Source organism: Epinephelus fuscoguttatus, linkage group LG4 (assembly GCF_011397635.1).
Source record: "Epinephelus fuscoguttatus linkage group LG4, E.fuscoguttatus.final_Chr_v1".
Taxonomy (NCBI): domain Eukaryota; kingdom Metazoa; phylum Chordata; class Actinopteri; order Perciformes; family Serranidae; genus Epinephelus; species Epinephelus fuscoguttatus.
The window spans coordinates 43,882,556-43,909,406 of NC_064755.1; the positions used below are offsets into that span (position 1 = coordinate 43,882,556).

Here is a 26,851-nt window from a genome sequence, read left to right on the forward strand (position 1 = left end):
AGAAACCTCCTGGCTGGGTGCACGTTGCCTGTGCACAATTTTTCATTTCATTTTATTGTACCTCACTGTGGAAGAGAGGCCCCTTTTTTCCACTCGAGCACCTGACCTGCAAAATGTCTGCACGGCACCACAAACTCAAAAGACAATTTGAACAATACCGGAGACACGGAGACGCCATCATTTGAACCAACTGGAGAAAAACAAGTGAATGTTTGGTTTTACCAGAACTGTCAGACCGATGGTCCCCAACACGTCAGCCGGCTTCAGCATGCTGATGTTCCCTGTGTTGGGGTTGATGTGAAACAGACCACCACCGTCTCCTGAAACACAGACAGACTGAGCTTCTACCTGACCATCTTTAACAACTGATGACTGTGGATACAGACGTCAGACTGAAAAATAAACCTCTGTTGTTGATTATAATCCGGGCTGCTTACCGCCCAGGAACGAGTACGTTATCTCCTCATTTAGTGAGTCTCCATCGATGGCGTACAGTGGTCCTGGTTTCAGAGGTAACAGTCCGGTCTGCAGAGGGTAAAAAACACAGCAGAATGAACACAGTGGAAAACAGACCTCAGAGGCTTCAAGTAAAGTATTTGTCAGATCTTCTGAGAGCATCTGAAACCTCCTTCTGACGGCAGAATTAGCTGCATCCAACAATTTTTGTGTGAAACTGAAAATCGTACAGACTTAAGACAGTGATTGGTCTGTGTGTGGACTTCTCTCTCTACAGTACTTCAAACATTTACTGTACTTCTGTCTCTTTTCAAACTTGGCAGGTCTCAGAGAAGAGACCTGCCAAGTTTCCATTCTAAGGTGGTGCAGATTTTAGCCATTTTTTTTTTTTTTAGAAAATTGGAATGAATGCCTGTTTTTAGCCACTAAAGTTATGCAATTAACAGGAAGTGGTTTACTGAAATAAACAGTTGGTGGGGCTGATTCAGTCGGTGCCGTTAAACCAATTTGGTCAGGAACGCTTTAGTCAAAGAAAACTATTTCCATTTGCAGTATCATATTTGGCAGTATGGCTCTGTTCTAGTGCCTTTCTGCCTTATGTAGGCCTACGCAGAAAGCCTAAGGTGGAGAGAGCACACCTCTCTGCCCTTCCATGTGCAAATGAGGAAAGCCTCAGGCAGAGAGAGCAAACCTCTCTGCCCTTCAATTTGCCTACATTGAAAGTCTGAGGCAGGGAGAGCAGCAGCAAAGACAGAACAGAGCAGCATCAGTGACAAACAGAAATGACACTGATAAGTCAGACACAGCATGAAAAGGAGGAGCTGGGGTGGAGGCAGGTTGCAAAGCAGCTTGCAGAGGAAGCAGCAACAGGAGGAATTTCAGGCAACATCACATCACTTCAGTTCGTCTACACTCATCACTGTCTCAGTAACAAAGCTGGATTTTACAAATGTCGCACCTCTTGTTCGTTTAAGACGACCCTGGTGGTGTAACCGCTGTTTTGGCAGATCACTACTCCGCCGATCTCATGCTTGTTGCAGGGCTGGAACCACGGCGGTCTGTTGTCCACGTCTACGATGGTGACCATGATAGTGGTGGTGGCGCTGAATGGAGCCCTGCTATTGGCTGGAGTTAACGGTGCATCCTGAATAAAAGAAAACTAATGATTATTTCAGTCATACACGGATACAGTGTGACAGTAGACAAAAATCTGAGAAACTCGATATGGATATGCTGATGGCAGTCAACGAGGGGAACATCAGCCGACACTGATGTGCAGCCAATAAATCATTGCATTCCTAATAAAGTGCACTTTACTTTGATGTTGAGCATTATTTCCTCAGCCCACTTGCCCAGCGTTATTCAAACATGTCATATTAAATTTCTTTTCAAACATAGTTCCAGTGCATGGAGGGAGAGACTGAATTGTCACACACTGACGCATATTAGAGCAACAGTACGTTACGTCAACTGATGTAATAAATTAAAGGGGAACTAATGTTTTTCCAACCTGGGCCCTATTTTCTGATCTACTTTTGTCTAAATGAGTGATAGAATGTTCAATATGTGACATTTCTCCAGTATGAAGCTAGGGCTGACCTGCCTGCAGCCCGTGAGCTTGCGCTATATTAAATAATAGGGCACTCAGACAGCGTCAAACGACGTCAAAATACGTCCACTAAAAGTGCATTGTTTTCACACAGATAGGCTCGGATTGTTAGTGTAATTATCTGACAACATAACGGAAAGGAGGAATGAACGTCTGTGTTTACCTTTAGCTGCATTCAGACATGTTCCTCTGCCTGTTGCTGCTCCCTCTCTCTCCTCGTCTGACTCTCCGTGTGCGTCCGTGTACTCCGTGTTCAAATAAATACGGGCGGTCATCAAATTCAAATGGCTCATCCAGATCCAGTTGGTCAAAATCAGGTAAAAATTCAGTCATGACTACTCCAAACAAAGTAACTCCTCGCGTTTGTAAACTTCAGCGGTAACTTCCTGCAACAACTCAAATCTCGCGAGACGTGAGATTTTAGAGCCAGACTTTCACTCTCTGTGTTTTGACTTGCCACAACAAACATGTCCGAATTTTTACCCAATTTTGACCAGACGCTGTCTGAGTGCCCTATTATTTAATATAGCGCGTGCTCACGGGCTGCAGGCAGGTCAGCCCTAGCTTCATACTGGAGAAATGTCACATATTGAACATCCTATCACTCATTTAGACAAAAGTAGATCAGAAAATAGGGCCCAGGTTGAAAAAAACATTAGTTCCCCTTTAACTGTGTTATTGTGATCAACATAACGTGATAAACTTAAATTAAAAGAATTATTGTTTGGTATTAACAGCTATTTGTGGGATTATATTCCAAGGGAAAAAAAAATCCTTTCTTTTTTTTAATCTTTTTAATTTATAAAATACTAAAAAAAATGTCTGAAAGAGGAAGTCAGTGTTTTGAACCAGCAGTGAACAGCACTCACCTGAGCGGTTAATATCAGTTGGACACTTTTGACTTTATCGTAGTCGAGAGGCGTCTGAACGAGGAGCTCCGGGATGGTGGGCGACCTCAATTTGAAGCCGTTCTGCAGAAATCAAACAGGACAATAAAAGCTCTTTAGATCTGCATCTTGATCTCGCTGTTTCCTGTCTGCTTCCAGTATTTGTGCTACGCTAGGCTAAACACGTCCTGGTCCCACCACTGCACTGCAGATTGGACTAATACCTCATCTCACTCAAGGAAAGACAAGCAACAAGATGATTTATCTGCAAGTTCGACCCACTGAGAGACAAAAGGAACACAAACAGGAGAACTTACAGATTCAGACGTCAGTTTGTAGTAGATTATATCACCGTCTAAATCTGTGGCAGGGAAGCGGCCCACGCTTGTGTCAACAGGAGACAGCTGGAACAAAAACAGTCAGTGTGAACATTTTTAATATTTTAATGGATTAATCACAGGAGCAAATCTTAATGAGCAGCCACAACACTGCCTTGTTGCGAAAAGTCCCAGACACTTACATCAACAACAGACCTTACTAAACATATAGTATCAGGCTCTTAGTCTTGTGTAGCTGTGTGTCAGCACTGGAGAAAAGTCTGGAATCACCGATTATCTCTCTGCTGTGGCGGAAAAAAGTTGTTTTTGTGTCTTTGATCAATCACAGTTGTCTTGGGTGCAGCAAGCTCAGGATGCAGCAACAGTGCTCTTGCAAAATCGTGTAGGTGATGAACCTGTTTTGGTGGAACGTTTGCACGTGGAGGCGAGAACTCTTATCAAAATGGCTCAGCCAAAGACAACGCCACAAAAACAGTAACAGTCATACGTCACTGTGATCCAACACAAACATAATTTGATAATCAAATTATGTTTGTGATCCAACACAAACATAATTTGATAATCAGAGCCCTTGAGGTGAAGCCTGACGATACTTTAGGGCATGTGTTAGGGCACGTTCATCAGAGCATGCATGGCTGTAAACAGGAGCATTATCTTCATGAGCCGTGTAAACAGGTTAGTGGGAATATTTCCTTTTCCCAGGAAGTAGGTGATGAAGTCTGGCTCACAGTCCAGTTCATCCCAAAAGTGCTGGTTGGGGTTGAGGTCTGTGCAGGCCTGTCACGCTCCACTACACCAAACTAAACCATTTCTTTGTGGAGCTGTCTTCGTTTACAAGGTCTCTGTTATGTTGACACAGGAAAGGGCCAAAAACAAATGGTTGGCACAAAGGAAGAGGCACTCTACATCAGCTGGTCCGACCCCGAGGTCCAGATTTCTCCTTAGTCATTAGTTCAAGGTCCACACAGTTTGATATATTCAGCGTCATACTTGCACTTGTCGATGGTGTCAAGCTAGTTTGGTGTCTCTGTCAAGTACAGGTCCATTGTTCACTCTCTCTTCAGCAGGAGACAGGACTTCAGTATAAAAGCTCTGTGCTGGAAACTTAGTCTTCTTCAAAATAAAGTGTTTATTTTTACAAACTTGACACACAGGAGTCGCTTGCCGTCCAGAATTGACCCATGACCCACTTTCAGACTGTGACCCACCAGTTGGGAACCACTGCTGTAGAGTCTTTTGAAACGATCCATGAAAATCAGCTCCAGAGCAAAAGTACATAGAAACATACACGTGTCCACATACTTTACTGTTATTGAGAGAAACTTTGATGTTAACACTGGAGGAAAATGAATCTATTAAAACAACATTTAGTCGTTGGTCGAGTCCATAAAGCAACAAACAAATATTTGTGTATTTAAAATATCACTCTTACCTCATTGACATTGACCTGGTACAGGTTCTGAGAGAAGACCGGAGGGTTATCATTCTTATTGGACACAAGCACAACGATGGTGAGGCCGAACTGGAAACAAAGAGACACAAGTCTTGTTTGAACCACATGTTTTCACTGTGTGACATCACTTTTTCTTTTAACAACTCTCAGTCAGTGTTTGGGAACTGAGGACACTGCAGAAGTTTTTCTTGTCTGATATCCGACTTCAGTGTCTCAACAGTCGATGCTTGTCATGTTCCACACATGTTCAGCGGGAGACAGGTGTGGACTGCAGGCAGCCACGCTGTTGGAACACGTCACAATGTGTCTCATTGTCTCGCTGGAATAAGACGGGACGTCCCTGAAAAGACGGCGTCTGGATGGCAGCATATGTTGCTCCAAAACCTGTTTGTACCTTCCAGCATTCATGGAGGCTTCACAGACGTGAAGTTACCCATGATGCTTTCTTGTAACCCATCGGCTGTATTCAGCATCTGACTTCCGGCAGACAGCGATACAGCCTCTGGGGGCAGACCCCCGATTTTTTGGCATTCCAGTTTGATTTGGGCGGAGGAGGCGAATTTCCGTTTCCGACTTCCTTTTATATATATTTATAAGTAAATATGCTGAACCATTGCGATGGATTCAGAGTTTGCAGTGACGCCATTTATGTTCCGCCTCGTTAGTTCACCGCACGGACCGTTTAACCTGGCAACAACTGCAGCCGGCTCAAACGTGATTGGTCAATATCACGCGGACCACAAACAGCCTACAACTGGAAACCAGGGCTCTTCAGCTCTTCTTCCGGAGGCAAGATCTCCGGGGTTTGCCTACAGACTCTACATGCACTGAATGTAGAGTCTGTATATAGAGACTACCCATGATGCACCTCACCATCCCATCACAGATGTGAAGTTACCCATGATGCATCTCTCCATCACAGATGCTGGCTTTGAACTTTGAGCTGGTAACAGTCTGGATGGTCCCGGAGGACAGGACGTCCATGATGGACTGGTCAGACCAAAGCACAATTTTCCATTTTATTGTGGTCCATTTTGTGATCATTTTTAACCAGTGTAAAGCGTCTTTGAGTATCTTGAAAAGCGCGCTATAAATAAAATGTATTATTATTATTATTATTATTATTGTCATGTCAGTCCATCTCCAATGAGCTCGGGCTCAGAGAAAGAAAAAAAGCTAAAAATCAATACACCCTAGTATCGCAATATTTTTGTGTGGCAATATGGTATCGTCACACAGTGCCAAGTATTGATTCTTTTATTATATAAATTAATAATATTATAAATAAAAATGTAACTTTAAGGGGCAGCAGAGATGCCAGTTCACCTCCTGGTCACTGCTGAGGTGCCCTTGAGCGAGGCACTGAAGCCCCCAACCGACCAATTTTTCAGTCCACACATTTTGCAGCAGTTTTGCAGTAAAAAAACAGGAAATATATCGCAATATATTTTTCATTCTTATGTTTAAAATCACAATAATATTGTATGGTGATTAAGTATCATGATAATATCGTATCGTGGAGCCTCTGGTGATTCCCACCCCTCGTAGCTACATCCATTATTGTACAGTCTGTGGTTTTATTCAGTACGCTGTTTCAGAAGCGGGGTCATACAACAACATTAAATAACATGTGACACACATTTATGAATATTGAATTAATCAGTGCAAGTTTCTACTGCAGTAAAATGCCTCTCAGTTTAAAATGTGTAGTGTACAAAAACAGTTTTACCTTGAAGCCTGAGGCCGTATCAGTGCAGGTGATCTCGGCTACATGAGAAGTTTCAGTCTGCAAACAAAACAAACGTTAAGCTCAACAGTCTGATATTTTCACAGACTGGTATCTAAACTGAGATGTGGGTTTGGATCTGGTTGACACCATTCCAGTACATTCATGGCCTACAGTACCTCGTAGTCCAACACCCTCACAGCTATCAGCTGGTTTCCCTGGAGCCTGAATGGGTAGTTGGGGTTTGCAGGGTCACGTTTAAGCTCCAGGGTCACTGTGTCTGACAGGACGTTGACCGTCAGCACAACCTCACCCACAGTGTTGTTTTCTGCAAAGTTGACAAGTGACGGAGCAGAGCAGACTGTTGGGAGAAAGAAAAGAGCAAAGAGCACAGTTTAGTATATCCTGTTTGTTCTGTCTTTTCCCAAGTCAGATCAGAAAATGAGTTTTATCTCTGTGATCAAAGATTTCCAGACTGTGGTCATCACTCTCCGACTCTGGCTGAAACCCTCATTCACACCTTCACTGCCTCCTGTCTGAACTACTGTGACGGAGTCCTGTCTGGGTTGCCCACCCAGGCCCTGGACAGGCTCCACCCACACCAAGCCCGGCAGCATATCACCCCTGAACTTAACTGGCCTCTGGTTATATCCTGCATCCACTACAAACTCCTCCTCCTCCTCACTACAGATCCCTCCAGGGTCTCAACCCCCAGTACCTGTCTGACCTCATCCATCCTTATAACCCATCCGAGAACCCACGGCCCCCCGACACAGGTCTGTCTCGGGTCTTATTTAGTTATGTATATTTGTTATTTTTTCATACTGTAAAGTGGCCTCAGGCACTACATAAATCCAAGTTAATATTATATTGTATTATATATTAAAAAATACTGGATAAACATTTGAAATAAAAGCCTGCAGACTGTTTCACTTTCCACTGTTACACTTCTAATGTTGAGTAACAGTCTTGATTTTTAAGTATTAACCACTGGTTTCTACCTTATTTTATCCTTTCTGTTTATTTTATTCTATTTATTTATTTACTTTCTTTTTATTCTATGGAATCATTTTTGTTAGTTTGTTCTGTTTTGTTTGGTTTGCTTTTAAATATTTTATCGCATTATTGTTGTAATTTTCTAGTCTTGTAAAATGTTATGTTCAGTTGTTGTGTTATCCTTTAAATTGTGTCTGTGTCATTCCAGTTTTGCCATGTGACGCACTTTGAGCTGCACGTTTGTATGAAAGGTGCTCTATAAATAAAGTTGAGTTTTACAGTACACTGTAAAATAGTTGACTGTATATTTACAGTAAATCACAGACTGCTAGTTGCATTACTATCATGTTACATTACTTTTTTTTTTACAGTAAATTGTTGTGAGAAGACAGCTGTATTCTGTGATCTCACAGCAGTTACACCTCCATATTACTGTGATTTAGCAGTATGCTCCTGTGAAATTATTATATTTAACTGCAACCCCACAGTGAAAGCCTGTCACGTTACGAGATATAACAGAATGTTCCTGTAAATTTAACTGTAACTTTACAGTTTAGGTACATTATATTACTGTGATTTAGCAGTATGCTCCCACAGAATTACTGTATTTTACTGTAATCTCACAATTAACTCCATATATCATTGTGATTTAGCAGTATGCTTCTCTAATACTATATTTACTTGCATTAACGTCACAATAACATTGAAATTGGTTAAATATCACAGTAAAAGACTGTAAGGTGAATATAATGTCATTTATTGGTGAAATACTGCAACTTCCTGGAAATAATTTGCAGTGTAGTTTGACCACAGAGGAGGAGTTACGTTATAACTGAGTACAAAGTGGTCGCACCATGATACATTACATTACAAGTTAATCACGTGTGATTTTATGCTGTGTTCACTTAACATGTGAATTACAGCTGAAGCCACCTGGTAGTTTGTAACTGTTCAGGTTTTGTGTTCAGCTGAATGTTTTCTTACTCGAATCAACAGTTTTTCAGACGCTCTTGGTTCAAATTAAGCTAATTATTTTCTTTCTTAATACGTCTGTTTTATGTACAAGTAAATTTTCATGCATAAATGTTGACAGGTGAGGAGTAGTAAACAGATGAAATGGATACCGCTGTGAAATTCTGTTTCTCAATTGCTTTGTGTTTCCCCTTTCTGTAACTGCTCTTTTTCTGCTTCCTCAATCTAACCTTACCATATCACCAACTAAGCCCTGAGAGCATCAATATGGGAAACACAGATTGAGGGGAAGGGAAACACGATTCAACGAGGAAATATAGCCTACACTGAAGAAAAATATCAACACGTTTGTTTTCACTCCCATTCTTCATCGGTTGAAATAAAAGTTCAAAGACTTTTTTGTGTAAGTAGTATGTGTGAGTGCTCACAACACTAGATGTTTATTCATGTATTTATTACACTGACAGATCTCAGAGAGTGTCAACAAATTTGTTAATATCCATGTTAAGCAGGATTTATACTTGTGCTGCAGACCCTATGCCATAGCTTACGCTGTTGTGAGCATTTATACTTGTGCGGTGGTGTGTCTGTGTCACTCTGCAGTCACACCTCTAAAACACTAGGCAGTGGCGGGGTTTCTGTGAAGTGCTGTAAAGTTTAGTTGATTCAAAACACACATTAAATACTCAAACACACATTAAACACACATTAAACATGGCTTTATAGCGACAATTTCAAACACAGGTACACAAATCAGCTTCACTATAACTCGCAGCATTCACAGACAAACACTTGTCTTTATCTGGACACATTTCCCCCACCAATACAACATGCTAACGTTATTAGCACAAGCCTATGGCATTTTACATCGTATAAACTAGCCTAGCAATGAGCGGAGATTTCCTCTGCTCATATGAAGTCAGGATAAATCACACACAAGACTTAAAATGCTATTTTTGTGGAGGCTTTATTGTCTTCACAATTTATTGTTTCTTATCTGTGAAATTAAAGTAAATCAAGGCTTTGTCTCCACTGAGGGAAATGGTTTCATCTTACAGAAATGAGGGAACGTGCTGTCGGCATGCTGACTGCAGGAATGTCACCGGAGTTGTTTCCTGTGAACTGAGTACTCATGTTGCTGTTATAAGCCGTCTCCACTGTCCATCTATCCATTAACTGTAACCACTTATCCTCTTAAGGGCTGCCCGGCTACACCCAGGTCATCATGCTATTACAGGACTTTCCACCATCATGGAAGCAGTTATATTTTGGACCGCTCAGAGCACTTCGACCTGAAGTTTGAACCGTGACGACATCAGCGGGCGTGTCATATTCTACTGACAGGATGGAGAAGTCGAGTGAGAAATCGTCAGAAGAAAAGAGCGTGCAGTGGTGTCATTAATGGCTGGTCCCTGCTTGTTTCTGGGTAAAAAAGTATCCTGTAATAACAGAACGAGAGTTTAAGGATTAATGTGATACACAATTTTGCTAATGAAATCTAGAAAAAGTTCAGTCAGGAAGATGATACCTTTCATGCTCAGGCTATAAGTTTCTTTCTCACTCTGCCAGTCACTCCTCACACACATGCTCACTCACTATCTCTTGGTATCATTGTTCGGGTTTTTCAATTGAGTCATCAGCTGATTGTCAATCAACCAATAGCACAGCGACACACCTTCTCTGTCAGCCTATCATCTTACTGCTCCTTAATTTAAATATGGCTCCTTTTCTGCTGTAGTTCTTTCTTGCTGCCATTGTGTGCGCCTTCCACCTCCCCATCACCACCCAGTCTTTATGGATTCATCAGCCTCAGCTGTCATCAGCCTCAGCTGTCATCAGCCTCACCACCAGTGTTTGGACTCCATGGGGGGATTTATCCTGCTGCTGCTCAGATGTCACTCAAAATATCTCCCTCTGGTGTCCAAGCAAATTATCTGTTAATCTCTTCATTCATATTCTGTATGAAATATTATCTTGACTACATTCTCTTGTCTCTCCTGATCGATCTACTTCTATTGCGCACTTCTGTTAGTTACACATCTTTGATCACAGTGGCTCCACTCACATCTGGTGGTAATGCAGGCTGGGTTCACTAGATAGCACCAAAGTTCCGAGAATCCTGAACAGAACCAGAGCTCATTTGGTGTAATAGAGACAAACAACCAATCACGTTCACATTCACACCTGCAGGCGGTTTAAAGTCACCAATAACCTATTTTTTGGACTGTGGGAGGAGGAACCTACCCTGGAAATCCAGAGTTCTTGTGAGAGCACAGTTTGAATTTGCTCAGTGAGTCACTCTGGCAATCAGTAATGATGCTCATTACCCATGCCCTTGTAGCCGAGCTGCACCAATCACCTCGGTGTATCTGATATAGACGGGTCAGAGGCGAGCTAAACAGATGACGACAACGCTGCAACATTGCAAGATGGCTACGGATGAACACCAGTTGTTTGAAACGTCTTTGGCCGCTACAATGAACGAGTTAGACTTGGCTTTTTCTCTAAAAGAGGAACAGAAGACGGCGTTCGAATCTTTCCTTTGCAAGAAGGACGTTTTTGCTGTTTTGCCGACCGGATACGGCAAGAGTCTAATCTACCAGTTAGCTCCACTGGTAGCTAAGTGCTAAGTATTGTTCTGATTGGTCGTAGTCTTATCCAATTGTGTGCAGTGATATTTTCAAATGTATGCTTGGTGCCGCCATTACACACACTGTCATTTTCATTACTCATGGCCAGACCCTAAATCTTTCTAGATTTGGGTCTGGATTTCCAGGCTAGGAGGAACCCAAAGAAAACATGCAACCTATACAGAGCAGGACCTGAGCTGACCAGCGGGTTCGAACCCTGAACACTCTGTCTGTGAGGCAACAGTGCTAACCACATGCAGCCAAGGGTGATGACATGCAGTCATATTCCTGCTGCTACCAAGGACTCAGTCACATGGGACACATGCACCAACAGTTGAGCTAGAGGTCGCCCCATCTCCAGCGTCCCTGTGAGTTTGGCACTACACCCAACCATCCTCATGACTGCAGACCATGTATAACCATGCTAGCAGCCACCAGAAGAGCTGATGCAAAAACTGGTTTTCACAACCAAAGAATCTGTGCACAAACCATCAGAAACCGTCTCAGGGAAGCTCATCTGCACGCTTGTCATTCTTCTCACCATCAGTGTTGTCTGGCACTTTAGAGAGGTGTTCTCATCACAGATGTGTGACCAAGAAATGCGTATCTGTAGCCTTAGTCATGTGAAATCCAAAGTCCAGAGTGTCTAATAAATGTCTTGATTTCAAGATAAAACTTCACATTTGGCCTTTTATTGTGACCATCCCAGACACACCTGTGTGGTAACGATGCTGGTTAATCAGCATCTTGATATGCCACACCTGTCAGGTGGATGGATTATCTTGGAAAAGACAAAGAGCTCACTGAGAGATGTTTAACACATTTGTGCACAAAATCTATAAGACGGCACAAAACAGAAAATATTTTATGTGTGTGTGCACACAAGAAAAGTCTGAGATAAAAAACCCAAAAGCTTTTATATTTTGTTCAGTGTACATCGACACAAGGCCGCTGCCAGTTGCACTTCTGCAAACTACAACATAGACAAACAGTAATTAACGGCAAAATCACGCATGTAAACGTGACGCTCTGCTTCTCCTCTGCATGCTTGAAAAGCAGTGTTTAAGTTATGAAGTCCACCTGACATAAACAAGTCAATAAACACAATGTTAGTATTGTATTTATGGAAAAGGTCTTAAACAGTCTGTAAGTGTCAAAACAAAGTAATAAGAAAGATATTTTCTAGTCGGCCACTATTCTGCAAATGATCTGAGTAGAAACAGCTCCACACACAAGATGAGTTATTGTTAAATCTCAGTGTTTGGGAAGATCTGAATAAAGGAGTTTTCAGCTGTGGTAAAATATGAAGGATTTTATAGAGGTCTGAGGTCAGCCCTTTGCCGATAAGCTGGTCTGAGCAGGAGGAAGAACAAGTTACATAATCCACTGAAACATGGAGGGAGCGTCTGCGACCACAATCTGAAGGTGTTTAATGGATTTATTTTTAGTTTCTATTGAGTAGTTTAGGCTGTTGTCTATCCCCACAGCTCTCTCTGCACTGCCACATCGGATCATATTTGTGTGGGGCGGATTTATAAAGCCGGACTCATGGAGGACTCCGCAGAGAAGATTAAAAAAAACCCAAAAACCTATTTCAAATGCTTTTTTGGCCGCATGTTATTTAATGTCCAGCTGATGTTTTGCCTGCTGAAACAGGCTGGTTGTGGCTGTTGTTGATCTTTTTTGAGTTAGCCCCCAACTGCTATTAGCTGCTTTTTAAATCTCCCACTGTGGGTCACATGCATGACAGTCACACCCGTCCTAACCATGGTCCTGTCCTGCCACATGTCATTTATACAGATCTAGTTTCAGCATTGATTTATGCCCCAAAACTGGGTGTATTAAGGCAAAACATTATCTCTTCTGAACCATGGCCCGCCCGCAGTTGGGTGGTGGGGTCAAAGGGTACAGATGATCCCAGGTTAAGGCCAATGGTGGGGGCCATGAACAGGTCTATGGTTGACATTTAATTTGGATCCAGTACAGCAATCGATTTACTGGCTGAATGATGATATACGATAAATGAAGGAAATTTTATAATTAAAACACATTTCAATGTGAAGAAGCAGCAGGTATGACAGGTCAAGCTGGTGGTGAGAAAGTGAGGCAGAGTAATGTTAGCAAATAAAACCTGCTGTAACGGCTCAGTTTTAAAGCTACAGTGAGGTAAAGCTACAGGTATTAAACTAGAGGACCTGAGGCATCCAGTGGTGTGAACCATGTTAAGAGTCCTTGTCAGAAAGGGGGCCAAATAACACTCCGAAGTGACTCAAAATTTTGGCGAGGGAAAAAGGAACATTGCCTTTTTTCAAATTATTTTTCTGTATGCTGAGGTCTCTAAACAGTCCTGCAACTGCATAAATTGGGTGTAACTGGGAAACTGAGAGCTGAAAGCCATGTAGTCTTTACACTATTTCAGTTCTGCACACAATCTGACCAATATTTGATTAAAGTAGTATTTTTGTAGTCATGATTTGGTCTTGTGATTTAATACTTCCCAGTAATTTCTTCATTCATTCATTGGAGGGCATCAAAATATGCGGAAATATGATTTATTAGATTATGAATGCAGGAAGTATAAAATGTTACATAGTGATATGTACAGTGATTTAATCCCCCGCCCATGGGTGTGGATGAAGTGCCCACTGTCTATATATCCTAAAAGCTGGCCTGCCTAAACCCAACCACATGTTAAGCCACAGCGTTGTCGAAATGTATCCACCACATGATAATGTGTAAATATAACATATATTTGGTTTGCAGACAACACCACCATTATTTCTGGTGACTGGGCTGCACAAGCAGCCGTCTGCAGGGCTCAAAAACTAAACTATCAGAATCAGAATCAGAATCAGAAATACTTTATTGATCCCCGAGGGGAAATTGTTTATGTTACAGGTGCTCCTTGCAAGAGAGGAAAGATACGTGAAAATATAAGAAATTTAAACAATAGTATTAACAAATATAGAGTTAAATAAACAGGAATTAAACTAAAGGTGCTGTCAGCCCTAGAGTCGTCTCCTCTGGTCTGAATCAGGGACTCATGTTGTTCCAAAGTTGTATAATTGCCTAGAGTTGGTTGGTGTTCTCACGGCAGCATTTACAAGAGGACCAGATCAAATGCCTTGTGTGAGAAAGCTGCTCTTGATTGGTCAGAATTTCCATGTGGGAAAAATCCAGGAAGTAAAGCAAACGTTGAAGAAGAGTACACTTGCAAGATAAATGTGACACTTTCTAATGTCACAATGGAGGGACAACTACGCAGGTTGATTTTAGCGCTGCTCATCGTGGACTATATTGCTGTCATTGTTCATTTTAGTCAAAGCATACAGTTTGAAAACGAGGCAAACGCGGCTCCAACTAGAAAACAATGTTTTGATGCATTGGATGTGCTGAATGTGCATATTAAGGCAGTACAGGAGGAGGTGCACATTAATAATCCTCCAGGACTGTAACATGCTCATGTTTAACCCAAACAATGTGTCATGTGACTGCAGTTGCTTCACATCCAGGTCGGAACACCTTCTCACCACAAACCAACCGCACCAGAGTTCCTTTGGAACCAGACTGAGACCACCTCTTCAAGAAGGTCTCGGTCCGGTTGTTTTGGTGCACACCTGAGTGTGATTGCTGTGTTCACACCTGCCCAAACGCACTGCACTGAGGGGGCAAATGAACCTGAGTTTGATTGAAGTGAACCAAATGGCAGGTGTGAGAGTAGCCTGATGCTTAAGTGCCAAAAACTGCAATTCCTCTGACGGCCACTAGAGGCTGGCTCCAAGAGCAAGTCAATCTCCACAGAACCCCAAATTAAAATGTCCACCTTCACTTTATAGCAGAAATAAACATGTTTACAGTTTAGTACAAAAAACAGTTTTGGTCTCATGACCGTACAGGAGGTGGACTTTTATATAACTCACCTGTTACATTTTATTTTTTTTTGTGATCAATTGTTTATTGTGCTTTTCTATTAACAGAGGCAGTCATACAATCGTTGAATGTTCAAGAAAGACGCATTACAATGGCATCAATATCTGCCTCCAAACCTCCCCCCAACCCAAATAGTGAGCCCCAGACAGGGTAGAACTTTCAAGCCTCCATAACTATACCACGGATGATTACAAAAAAATGCAACATCAATAGTAATAATAATAGTACAAACAGAGAAAAAGAAGGGAGGCAAAAAACAAAAACAAACAAACAAGCAAAAAATATATAAATAAATAAATAAATAAATAAATAAATAAATAAAAAAGGTTAAAAAAACAAACAAACATGAAAACAAATACCTGCAGAATGAATCACTCATGTCACTCACTCACTCACTCACTCGATCAACCCCCCCCCATTGCAAGATGCTACTGTAGGGCATATATCTTTTGTAACAGGCTTGGCCAGCAAGAGATATTCTGTGCCTTGGCGTGGCAACATCGTGCTATAGATAACTCTGTCTGAACAATCTCGTTGTAGACCGAGAGCCATTCCCTCACCGAGAGTACATGTGGTGTTTTCCAGCGACAGGCTATTATTTTTTTTGCAGCAGTAATACCAGATAGCAGAAGTCGTTTTTCATTTACAGTAAATTTCAGTGACAAAGTGTCATTAAGCAAAAGCAGGTGCTGAGAGTGAGGGACAGCTCTATCAAAAAAATTAGACAGAATGCTTGAGATATTTACCCAAAATCGGTCAACCTCCGGGCACTGCCACACCATGTGGATAAAGGTACCAATTTTGTTGTCTGAGCAAAAGCCACAATATGGATCATCTCTGAGCTTCATTTGATACAGTCTTTGAGGAGTGAGATAGGATCTATGAATAAAATTATAGTTTATCATCTGATGGTTTGGATTTCTGGATGACAATGTTATATTTTGCCAGATAGTATGCCAATCAATTTCCTGAGAACAGTTGATGTCCTTTCTCCACCTATCATCAAGTGAGAGAGGCTTGTAAGAAGCCTTGGTTATATATTTGTAAAGAGCAGAGATAATCCCATTGTTATTTATATTCTTGACCAGTAACTCATGAAGAGGGTGTTTTTCCAGGAGTGCGCCCCATGGTACACCGTGAGCACGCATGGCCGCACGTAACTGCAAATAAAAGAAGAAAGAAGTGCCCGGTAGGTTGTAAGATTTTTGTAAGTCCTGAAACTCACGGAGACCTTGTTGTCCCATAATGTCTTGAATGGTATGAACACCTTTATCAGACCATTGTGGGAAAATTATTGGATTGCCATCTATTAGGAGGGAATAATTACGAAAAATAGGAGACTGGCAAAAGAACTTGTCTGTTTTTGCGAGATTCTGGACTTTGTGCCATACAGTAAACATGTATGTAATAACTGGACCAAAGTCACGTTTGACTATCTTCTGTGGTATGCTTGAATAAATGAGATTTGTTAGGTTGTATGGATGTGTTAGTCTCTCCTCAATGGGGCGCCAAGACACCTGAGATGCTGAATTCACCCATACAGTGAGTGGACGCAAAGCAAAGCACCACGCGTACCATTCAAAGTTCGGTAGGTTAATCCCACCCTCTGATTTATGTCGTTGCAAAGTGGAGGCCTTGATTCTGGGCTTCTTTTTATTCCATAAATAAATGCTAGTGGAGGATTTTAACTTCCTCCAGAAGCCAGCTGGAGGGTCAAGAGGTAACATTGAACTAATGAAATTAATACGGGGTAATATATTCATCTTTACGATGGAAAGTCTGGACTGGAAAGACGTGGAGAGTTTACTCCATCTTTTCATGTCATTCTGGATATCATTAAGCACCTTATTATAATTTTTATTAATTATGGCCTCCAGTGAGGACGATATATAAACCCCTAGATATTTGAACTGTTTGACAACCGGAATGTTACAAGGTGTGTTCTCCTTATGATCCCCTAGAGGCAATAATGCAGATTTTGTCCAATTGATTTTATATCCTGATAAGTTGCCAAAGTCTTCAAATATCTTAAGCAGGTCAGGCAGTGTTTTAGATGAATTTTTTGCAAAAATCAAAATATCATCCGCATACAGGGAAATGGAATGTGGTGTATCACAGACCATTATTGGGTCTAATGCCTCTGACTCTCGAATAGCCTGGGCAATAGGCTCTAAGGAGAGAGCGAACAAAAGGGGAGATAAAGGGCAGCCCTGACGGGAAGATCTGGAGACTGGAAATCTAGATGAGCAAAAGTTACCTGTTAATATCACTGCAGATGGATTATTATATAATAACTACTAACTACTAACTAACTCACCTGTTACATTTTATGAAGGCTTAAAGTTACACATAGTTAAGGGCGGTGCTGCTTTGAGTGACAGACTGCCTACTTCAATTCTTGTTACAGTGTACGGTTACAGTCGATACCCTGAATAATTACAGTCCTAAACTGAGTGTCAGTGCTTCTTGTAAATGTCTCCACCCTCCAGCTCTCTGGCCTCCACACACAAACTGTCCACTACACAGTTTAATGTCAAACAACGTCCTGTTTCAGTCACCTGAGCTCATCCTCCGATTGTATTCCACATGTACATTATCTATCTAAATTCACACACTGTGAGTAGTTAGATCTGGTCTGGTCTCTATCACACTCTGTTGTTAGCGTCTCTAAGGTGACACCTGCAGTCACAGATAAAACAAAGGAGCCTCAGGTGAACCAGCAGATTTCAGTACTCACTGTCCTGGGCATCAGTGGACATTTGAAGCAGAATCAGAAGGAGAAAGCTGAAGGACGTCCTCACGGTGAAGTGTGTCTGAATCCCGTCCATGTCGCCGTCTCTCCTGACAGAACTGAGCCTCCTCTGCCTCTGTCCTCGGCTTATCTGCTCGGCTTTATGACCGCAGTGGACTTTTCCCTGTCATAAAAACATAACACGCGTCTGTTTTCTGGGAAGTCAAATAAAATCTTTTTTGACAAATTGTGTTTTATTTGGTTGGTTTGACTTGTGGCACATCGAGGTTTAATGTTTACATGTACACAGAAGTAAAAAAAAAATAATGGTAGCTTTAATTAAGTTGTCTTTTAATTAATGTCTTCATTTATAAATGTCCTCTGTAATCTCTGCTCGGCCTTTATCAAGAGATTGTGTGTCCTAGTTTGCATTTATGGTTGAATGAAACAATGATGAAACAAACATTACACATCAATACAGAAAAAAACAGACATCACGGATGTATTAAATGTAAGTTTGACTTCCATGGTTTTAACTATCCAAAATTCAGATATTCAAACAGCTGCTGTCACTCCCACTAGAACTGCTTTAAAATAACCAAAATGTTGACTTGCTCCTCTCAAACTATGACGTGTGGTGACACTGTGACCTCTCAGCGATGGAAGAAGTGTTCAGACCCTTCACTTAAAGGGATAGTGCACCCAAAAATGTAAATTCAGCCATTATCTACTCACCCATATGCCGAGGGAGGCTCAGGTGAAGTTTTAGAGTCCTCACATCCCTTGCAGAGATCCAAGGGGAGAGGAGGTAGCAACACAACTCCACCTAATGGAGGCTGACGGCGCCCCAGATTCAAACGTCCAAAAACACATCATTGAAACCACAAAATATCTCCATACTGCTCGTCCGTAGTGATCCAAGTGTCCTGAAGCCCCGACATAAAAAGTTGTTTGGAAGAACGTCATTTGAACTCTGTTTTTAGCCTCATTGTAGCCTGTAGCTCTGACTGCCTCTCTGGGCACCACGCTCACATGTGTGCATTTGCGCGCGAGACCAACGAAAGCACGTGAACACACATAAAGGCGGTGTTCATGTCTCACAGTGTTGCCCAAGCACACACATGTCAGTGCAGTGCACTTGATAGAGATCATGTGAAACTATAAAAATATATGTATAATGCTGTTAAACTAGTGTGCTCACAGCCTTTTAAACAAATTCTACTCTTGTTCAGTGCCTGTGCAAAAGTGTTGACCTCTGCTCCTGACGCCTCAGCTTCTCCCCTCTGTCTTTCCACTCCTCCCTGCTGTACTTACTGTACCTCCCCCACCTCATTCAGCTCCTTCCTCTTAACTCCTCAGCCCCCTGACACACGCACCTCCTCCTGTTGAACTACATAATTTTTTCAGTTAACATTTTCCGTAGAAATTACAAAAATTTGGTCAAAATATTGTTTCTGTTACAAAAACTGTCTAATAATATAAATAAATAGATTCACAGCCTAAAGTCACTGCAGCTGAAGACGTATTTTCAAGAACAACACAGTTGCAGTGATAGTATTTATAGTGTTATAGTGTTAACTGTAGTTGAACTATAGCCAGTGCTGCATGATGCCCAGCATAGTGGACATATGATTAATGTAATTTCCTCACATCATATAATCAGTATTTGCATTTGTTGTCACCAGATGTTATTTACCTGCCAGGGTCTCCTGTTACAGAAGGACTGGTAACATATTCTTGAGCACATTTCTTGCTTTCCGTCGGCCATCTTGGTTTTAGAAATTTGTGTTGCACTGACAACACCTGGCCAGTGGGTGGCAGTGTATGGGATGACACACTAGAGTCCACTGTAGTGACCTAAATGCAGCTACAGCATCAAAACCCAGAAAATGTCTTTTGAATAACTGTCCACTGCAGTGTACACTATATGTGGAAGGGCTAGATAGGGTCGTTCAAATTTCGTGTCAGCCACCATAGTTAGCTACCCTGGAAATCCAGAGTTATCCAATTGCGTGCAGTGATATTTACAGATGCATGCTTGGTGCCGCCCCTCGAGTTGGGCCATTTGCATTACTCATAGCTAGACCCTAAATCTGTCTAGATTTGGGTCTGGATTTCCAGGCTAATAGTTAGCAGCCTCTCTGCAGCCAGCCACAAATAACACAGATTTTTGTTTTGTTTTAAACTGCTTTATTCAAATTTTTTCCACTGGTTTAAATTGTTTGTTTTGGACAGGAGGAGACCTCTGTGGACAACTCAGCTCCTGGTAAAAACCTCCCATAGAACAGGCAGCTCCTCCAGAAGTGTATCAGGATCTGAAGCCAGTTTTCCCAGCGGCCAAACACTGGAACCTCTGAGTCTGTCACGTGATGCCCAAAACACTTTTCCCCATAGACTTACACTGGAAGAGAGACGTCTGTTAATCAGTAGATACATTTTTCTGAGAGTCAAAACCCCTGTGAAATGACTCGTTAAAATTTGATCCATATGGCCCAATGATGCGGAAGCAGTGCTGATCATCTGGGTAATTTTATCAGCAGTGTAATGTTTAGACCTGTGTCATTCAGCGTCACACTGACTCGCCTTCTATGGGGAGCTGTTGGGGTGGAGTGAATCTACATTTGCTTTGAGCCAGTGACTGAGTTTGGGTGTGATCGAGGGCAGGTGTGTCTCACGCTGAAGCTGCATGTGCTACAAACACTGCTGTCTCATTCTGCTTGTGCTCTCTGTGTGCAGGCGAGGCTCCACCTGTGACGCTGCTGATGAAAGGCAGAGTTGGCGTCCTGAAGGCTGTGTAGTGTATTGTGCCTTCACCATCACTGGATGGCACGAACACTGTCCACAAACAAGCACAACAGGTCTGAGTGAAGCAGGATGAAGTATAAGGAGCAGCAAACCCAGAATGTTATGACCTCATGAGGACGCAGGGTCTCAGGAGGCTGAAAGAGAATCTAAAGTGAGTCCAGCAGCCCTTCACTCAGCACTTCTAGATGTACGATGACCTGGATGCAGACACGTGCACAGAGACCTGAGGTGGTGCTCAAGCTGCTCTGGACAAGTGCCCTTTGTGCAAGACATGTTTCTGCTTCTTTTAATACTTTTATATTTTAGTTTTTAAGGCATTAAAGTCGTGCCTTGCCCCTCACTCCTCAACTTCCCTTGAGCGCCATCCACATCTCCCCGACCTGCCTTCATCAACAGCCAGGTATCGACAGTGTTCACCCTAAACACTAGCATTGTTTGTCACTGATATGGAATTAAACCACTATTAAAATATCTCATACAGCCAGACTAACTTAGCAATAATCCACTGTTAAGCTTAACAACGAGTAAGATAGCCTGGTGTGAAAGCAGGTGCTGAATTGCTTTTCCATGTCCATGTGTCTTTTTAAGCTAAAACTCATTTTTAAATAATGTCTATGTGTCCTACACCTGATCTCTGATAATCAGTTTGAACAAAAATGTGCTGTGTAGAGGGTGCAGAGGAGGAGAGGAGGAGAGGAGGAGTGTAGGGCTGCTCGTTTCTGTTCTCTGGGATCCTTAAACAATATTTACAGTTCATTTAGAAGATGATTATAACAATTAGTGTGTGACTATTTCAAAAGGAAAGGAGGGGAAGAGAATATACTGAGAACGGGAGAGGAGTCAGAACAGAACGTCGGCCTACATTTTAGTTTGCAGGTTACATTGGTTGATTTATTATTCTGTTTAATCAGAGAACAGTGTTTATCAGTTTTGTGATTGTGATGGATTATTTTATAGACCAATAAAGTGTGCACAATGTGCCATTGTTTTCTTTGTTGCTGCCTGTTATCATTTTTTCTTTTTGCACCAGCGGTTCAGCATGAAAAAATAAAAAACCAGAACCAGTTAGATTTGTTTGTATAATTTAAGATATCAACATCAGTAACTGTAATTTAACAGGCCTTATTATTTCAGAGTAAAAGTGAAATGCTCCACACGGTCACCAAACACACGTAAAGCACTTCCTAAAATGTATTTTAATAACAAAGACATCTGTTTCCATATTAATTACAGCTGCATATACAGAGCTTCATTCAGAACATCAACAACAGCTTTAATCTCTCTTCTTCTTTGTCTTCTACAGGTCGGTCGGCCAGTTGTTGTAGACGGACGGACACATGTACTGTTTCAGCAGCAGGTTCACCCTCTCTGTGTCTCCTCCCACACCGCTGCGGACAAAACACAGCAACAGTTAAACACTGCTGAAGAGGAAGAGGAAGAAGGTATTTCTATTATGTTTTTCTTATTTTTTATCTTAATCTTGTTGCCATGTGTTTCGATCAGGAAACTTTCATTTGGAAGCTGACCACTGGAAAAGTGTTGTGGGCTCTCACAGACTGCACCTACACAGAAACAGCTCGGTCACAAGAAGACAGTGCTGACATTATACGTTTCTGCAAACAACGAACACGTTACATTTGTACGTTTCATATGTGTCATATCAAAGTTTCTAAAGCGACGTGTTGTATGAGCTGACTTTGTCATCAGCAGGTGGAGGGGATGGTGGGTGGCTCGTCACGCAGGCAAAACACCTGCCAAGCTGCACACGATTAATCGACACCAACAAACAACAAAACCGGTTGTTTTTAGTGAGTCATTGCTGCAGTTCCAGCGGCTTCTTAGTCAGCAAACTTGTTTTAATTATTTACTTTTGGTGATCCAGCGCTGTTCTACCAGCGGGGTAAGTGCCATGAAAAGCAATTGTTTTTTACCTGGACATCGACGACTTCTCCAGCCATGACTGTGACACCAAAAGTGGTTTTTTTAAAGCCCACACAAGATCTTTCCTGAACCATAATTAAGAGTTTTTTGGTGCCTAAACATAACCACATATTAATCACAGAGCCTAAATGCAGTTTTACATTTGTCACTTTTAAGATAACAGTATTAGAATTGCATCGTATCTTTAATTGCCCCTTTTTTTACATTCTCTTTTACACACTTGGATTTGGGAGGATGAATTGCAGCCAGACAAGTGGAGAGAGGAGCCACACAGTTTTTTGACCTCTTTTCTCTTTTGTCTCCTCTCCCTTCTTTATTTCTCCTTTTTGAATAATTTTGGTTTTGGTACTGGACACTTGTTTCTGTACAGTTTTTTGTGTATTGAAGGAAACTGTTAAACTTTATCAAGTGGTCTGGTGGATTTTTTTTTTGGTGTTAATCATGACAAAGGGGATGATAAGAACGTTCAGCTAAGGCTTTACTGATGGGAAACCTGCATAAATAAAAATCCAAAGATTCAACTTATCCACTACTTAATAATGTACAGATGTAACGTATCCGTGTGATTTGCCAACGTTTATTCTGGCGACTACGTTAAGAGAGAACCAGACCTTTATTTGAAACTTATATTCTCAGACATTTCTCCTGTTTTATAAATACATTTCATCACATCTTAGTAAGAAGCCTCCCTGTTTTCTGACCTGCTCCTGTTGTATTTACTGTTGATGCAACTCAACACTTCCTCCATGTTTATTTTACATCTTTATAGTTTAATGTACATTTTCACTGCATTCAGTCATGTCATGTCACCACTCTGCACTCACTCACTTTCTCTGCTGAACACTGACTATTTGAAATCAACTCTACTTGGCAGTTTTTTCAGTCGTCTAACTTCAGCAGAGCAGCTCGAGGGCAGATTGTTGTTCTAAGGTTTTAGTGTTGTTTTAATGTGTCTGATGTGTCTGAGGTGTCACACCTCTTCCTGACGCCCTGCATGCGGTGCAGGAAGGCGCAGATGGAGCTGTGTTTGGCTTTAGATCTCAGGAACTCTGCGTATCTGTTGGAGAACTCGATGTCTCCCAGCTGCCTCCTGCGGTCCAGTCCTGCAGACAGCAGCTGCCTGAAACACATCAAAAACCAAATGATGCACTTTCACACTTTGGATGGTTTTGTGGTTTTGACTTAACGTGTTTATGTTCGTTTTTTTTACATGAAATAAAGAGCTGCAACAATATGATCAGAATATTCTGTATGTAACACTGAAAGATGGAGTAGATATACATTTGTTCTTTGTAAGGCCTAGTCCACACGTACAGGGATTTTCTTCACTTCCATTTTATAATTTATTTTTTAATCATCACCTGCTGCCTGAATTTATGGTTTCCTTTACATAAAAAAGATATTTCTGCCATATATTGGTGCATAAAGTCACCAGAGTGCAGGAAATGAAGTGTTTGGGGACCCCCAGTCCTCCACTTAATTAATATGTGTTGAAATGGAACCCACGTCCTTTCATTTCAGACATTGTTATCAATTAAAAATATCAGTTCTAGCTGCTTTAAGCGACAATTTAAAGCTTGAGTGTGCAGCATGTGCTGCCGTCAGAGCTACAGACTTCACAGGGAAATACAGATTCATTTTATCCACTAAAAGGTTTTAATGTTTTGTTGGTAATCTCACCCGAGTCTGGCCTCGAGCAGAGCGTCTGCAGAGCTCAGCCCTGACAGAGACCACGGTGCGTTCAGGTGCCTGATCTGAGGCAGGAAACTCTCCACCTCATCTTCATCCCTGAGGTCACATGACAGGAAGACGCAAGAATCAAAACAAACACAAGGAACAACATCAGAACACGAACAGACTCTGCTTTCTCCAAAAGAGAATAAGAAGGATTTCTTTGTAATTGAGAACACACAGAGGAAAACATCTTTCCTCATGTTTTCAATCCAGCTGTTGGTGTTTAAACTCAGATCACTCTGTTGTTATGGTCATGTGTTGTCATGATCATGTGTTGTCGTGTTTAGAAGAGTCAGGTAGGGATGTTTGACTGGTTTGTAGTTTTCCAGCAGCGTCTGTGAGAACTGTTTGTACCTGACAGGAAGTGATGTGGCGAGGTGGAGGAGGGCCAGCAGCAGAAACACTTGAGTCACACTGATGGATGGCATCATGAGGATGATGAAGATGAGGATGATGATTTCCTGAGGAGACAAATATGTCCTTTAATGTCCGATTGTTCTGGGTCTGTTTAATATTAATGCTGCAGCTTAAAATCAGATTCTTTAGATGACAGTTTGCAACAGAGGCTTAAAGTTACAAATAATAAAGGGGATGGAGGCTTTGAGTGACGGACTGTCTGCAGGGTGTCACCACAGTCTGTGAGTCTAAGACAGGAGTCGACAAACCAATGGGTGACGCTATGGTGGCTACACCTGTCATTTTTATGCAGCCTATTTTCTAATGCAGAAGCATTAGCTACTCCTCCTGGGGTTGACAAGTTCTGACTATTGAGTGTGGGTGAAGCAGCTACACTCAATGCACCTCTGCCACATTTATGTCATATCCAAGTTTCTGACTGATCACTGCAACATGCAAGTCATAATTACAATCACAGAATTCTGATATATTAGACTTGGCATTCAAAGTCAACAATTATAGATGCTTCACATCAGCCAACAAACATTCATGGTTAAATTATTTCCACGGAAACAAGATGACAATGAGCCAAAAATAGATCCTGATATTAACGACTTAGACAAAATCTGTGCTTCATTTTCGTTGATGCGACGAGACAAAAATGTTCGAGATGGACTATCAGACATTAAAAACTAAGAGCAGCCGTGCTTGTGATTATCTTCAAATGCTGCATGAGCGACAGCTTGTTAAACTCCAGTAAATAGTCTGCACCAAAAGTTTCAGTAGCCAGCAGACACAGTCAGAGCGGAGCAGCGTCAGTCGTTGGTGCGAGTTGTGAGCTGTAACTCAGCAGTAAATAATGAGCCGTGTGTGTCTGACTGTGGATGGTGGAGCTGCTGAATGGATTTGTGGAGTTTGCTAGTTGCAGCGCTGGCTGTTAGCAGCTAGCTCCACTTGTTAGCTGCTGGATGGCAGCAGAGCAACCAGCCACCAGACTTCACACCTGATCCCTGCAGGACTCCCTCAGGAAGGTTTGTGGGTTGATGGTGTTTGACAGGCAGGTAGGAGGCTCAGTTATCTGTGAGTGTAGCTGTGCTGTAAGTAAACAGTCTGAACTCAGATCAGTTTTCTCTGACAGAGATGAAAGTTTAGTTTGAATCACCAACTCTGTGAGAGGACACCAGTTTAAACCTCCAGACTAACATGTTGCACATGAAGAAACAAGTTATGTTTCTGCTTCTTAACAGTCACATGGATAAGTCAGAGTTTACAATGAACCTGGGGACAAATCCTAGTTGGCTCACATTAGTTATTTGTTGAGAGCAGAAATAGAGAGATGTTGAGCTTTTCAAATGATGATCAGTAAGTGTGTGCTCGTAAATCAGCCCTCAAACCTGTCACACACTGCTGGAGACATGACACACACATTGTTTTATATAACCTGTCACCTTGAGTCTGATTACTGAGACATGAATAAGATTTACAAAAAAAAGAAAGAAAAATACTGACTAAAATGTCATGACTTTTCGTCGACTAAAACTATGAAGGAAAAAAAGACTAAAATGTGACAAACTAATAAACATTTTCATCTCAACTAAGACTAAATCTAAAATAGCTGTCAAAACGTAATTAGTTTGTATGTAATTAAACCTGAATTTCAAAGCTCATATGTACTTTTGCATTTTTGTATATTTGAAGCAAATTTATGTCTCCTGAGGCGTGACTCATCCTGCTCCCTCTGATTGGCTAGTACTTGTTGCCTTCGTTCCTTGGGTTGGTTAGATTTAGGCAAGATTAGTGAGACTGGTTAGCAACAGGATGTCAGGGTGAGTCAATCTGAGGCTGAGCGGCAGGTCATGTCTTTGCTATTCTAGGAATCTGAATTTAAAAAACAAATCCTCACTTCTATTTCCAAACCTCACCAACACAATCAGAACATTTCTAGCATTAATAATCATAGTTTCAAAGTCAATCTGAAAGTTTATAAAAAATAAAATGCATAAACACACCGACAGACAAACTGCATCACAGGTGAATGAATTAAAAAACTAGAAGACTGAAATGAAACCTTCGTGTTGGTCCAGTTTCAAACACGTCTAAAGGTTTGTTTCTGAGAAGAGGTGACGGCTGTAACTAACAAAAGGTGGTGAAACGGCATTAAAATGACCAAACTGCATCTGTGGTGGATGAACGAGGAGACTCACCTGGACTGCTGCTGCTCAGAGACCAGATCAGACCGGATCAGAC

At 41.7% G+C, this 26,851-nt stretch overlaps 1 protein-coding gene across 1 annotated transcript in view; it reads right to left on the minus strand.

The window, feature by feature from the left end:
* The window catches only part of LOC125888113 (cadherin-related family member 5-like), a 33,559-nt gene extending 14,071 nt beyond the window's left edge, over positions 1 to 19,488 (minus strand). Inside the window, exons 1-11 of the mRNA XM_049575331.1 lie at positions 19,425 to 19,488; positions 18,464 to 18,654; positions 17,735 to 17,912; positions 6,649 to 6,830; positions 6,473 to 6,529; positions 4,723 to 4,812; positions 3,270 to 3,356; positions 2,935 to 3,036; positions 1,415 to 1,600; positions 438 to 525; positions 223 to 320 (exon numbers count right to left, since the gene is read on the minus strand). Of these exons, the coding sequence (XP_049431288.1) occupies positions 223 to 320; positions 438 to 525; positions 1,415 to 1,600; positions 2,935 to 3,036; positions 3,270 to 3,356; positions 4,723 to 4,812; positions 6,473 to 6,529; positions 6,649 to 6,830; positions 17,735 to 17,825 (981 nt within the window). The 5' untranslated portion in view covers positions 17,826 to 17,912; positions 18,464 to 18,654; positions 19,425 to 19,488. The remainder of the gene's footprint in view (positions 1 to 222; positions 321 to 437; positions 526 to 1,414; positions 1,601 to 2,934; positions 3,037 to 3,269; positions 3,357 to 4,722; positions 4,813 to 6,472; positions 6,530 to 6,648; positions 6,831 to 17,734; positions 17,913 to 18,463; positions 18,655 to 19,424) is intronic.
* Between the last annotated feature and the right edge of the window lie 7,363 nt (positions 19,489 to 26,851).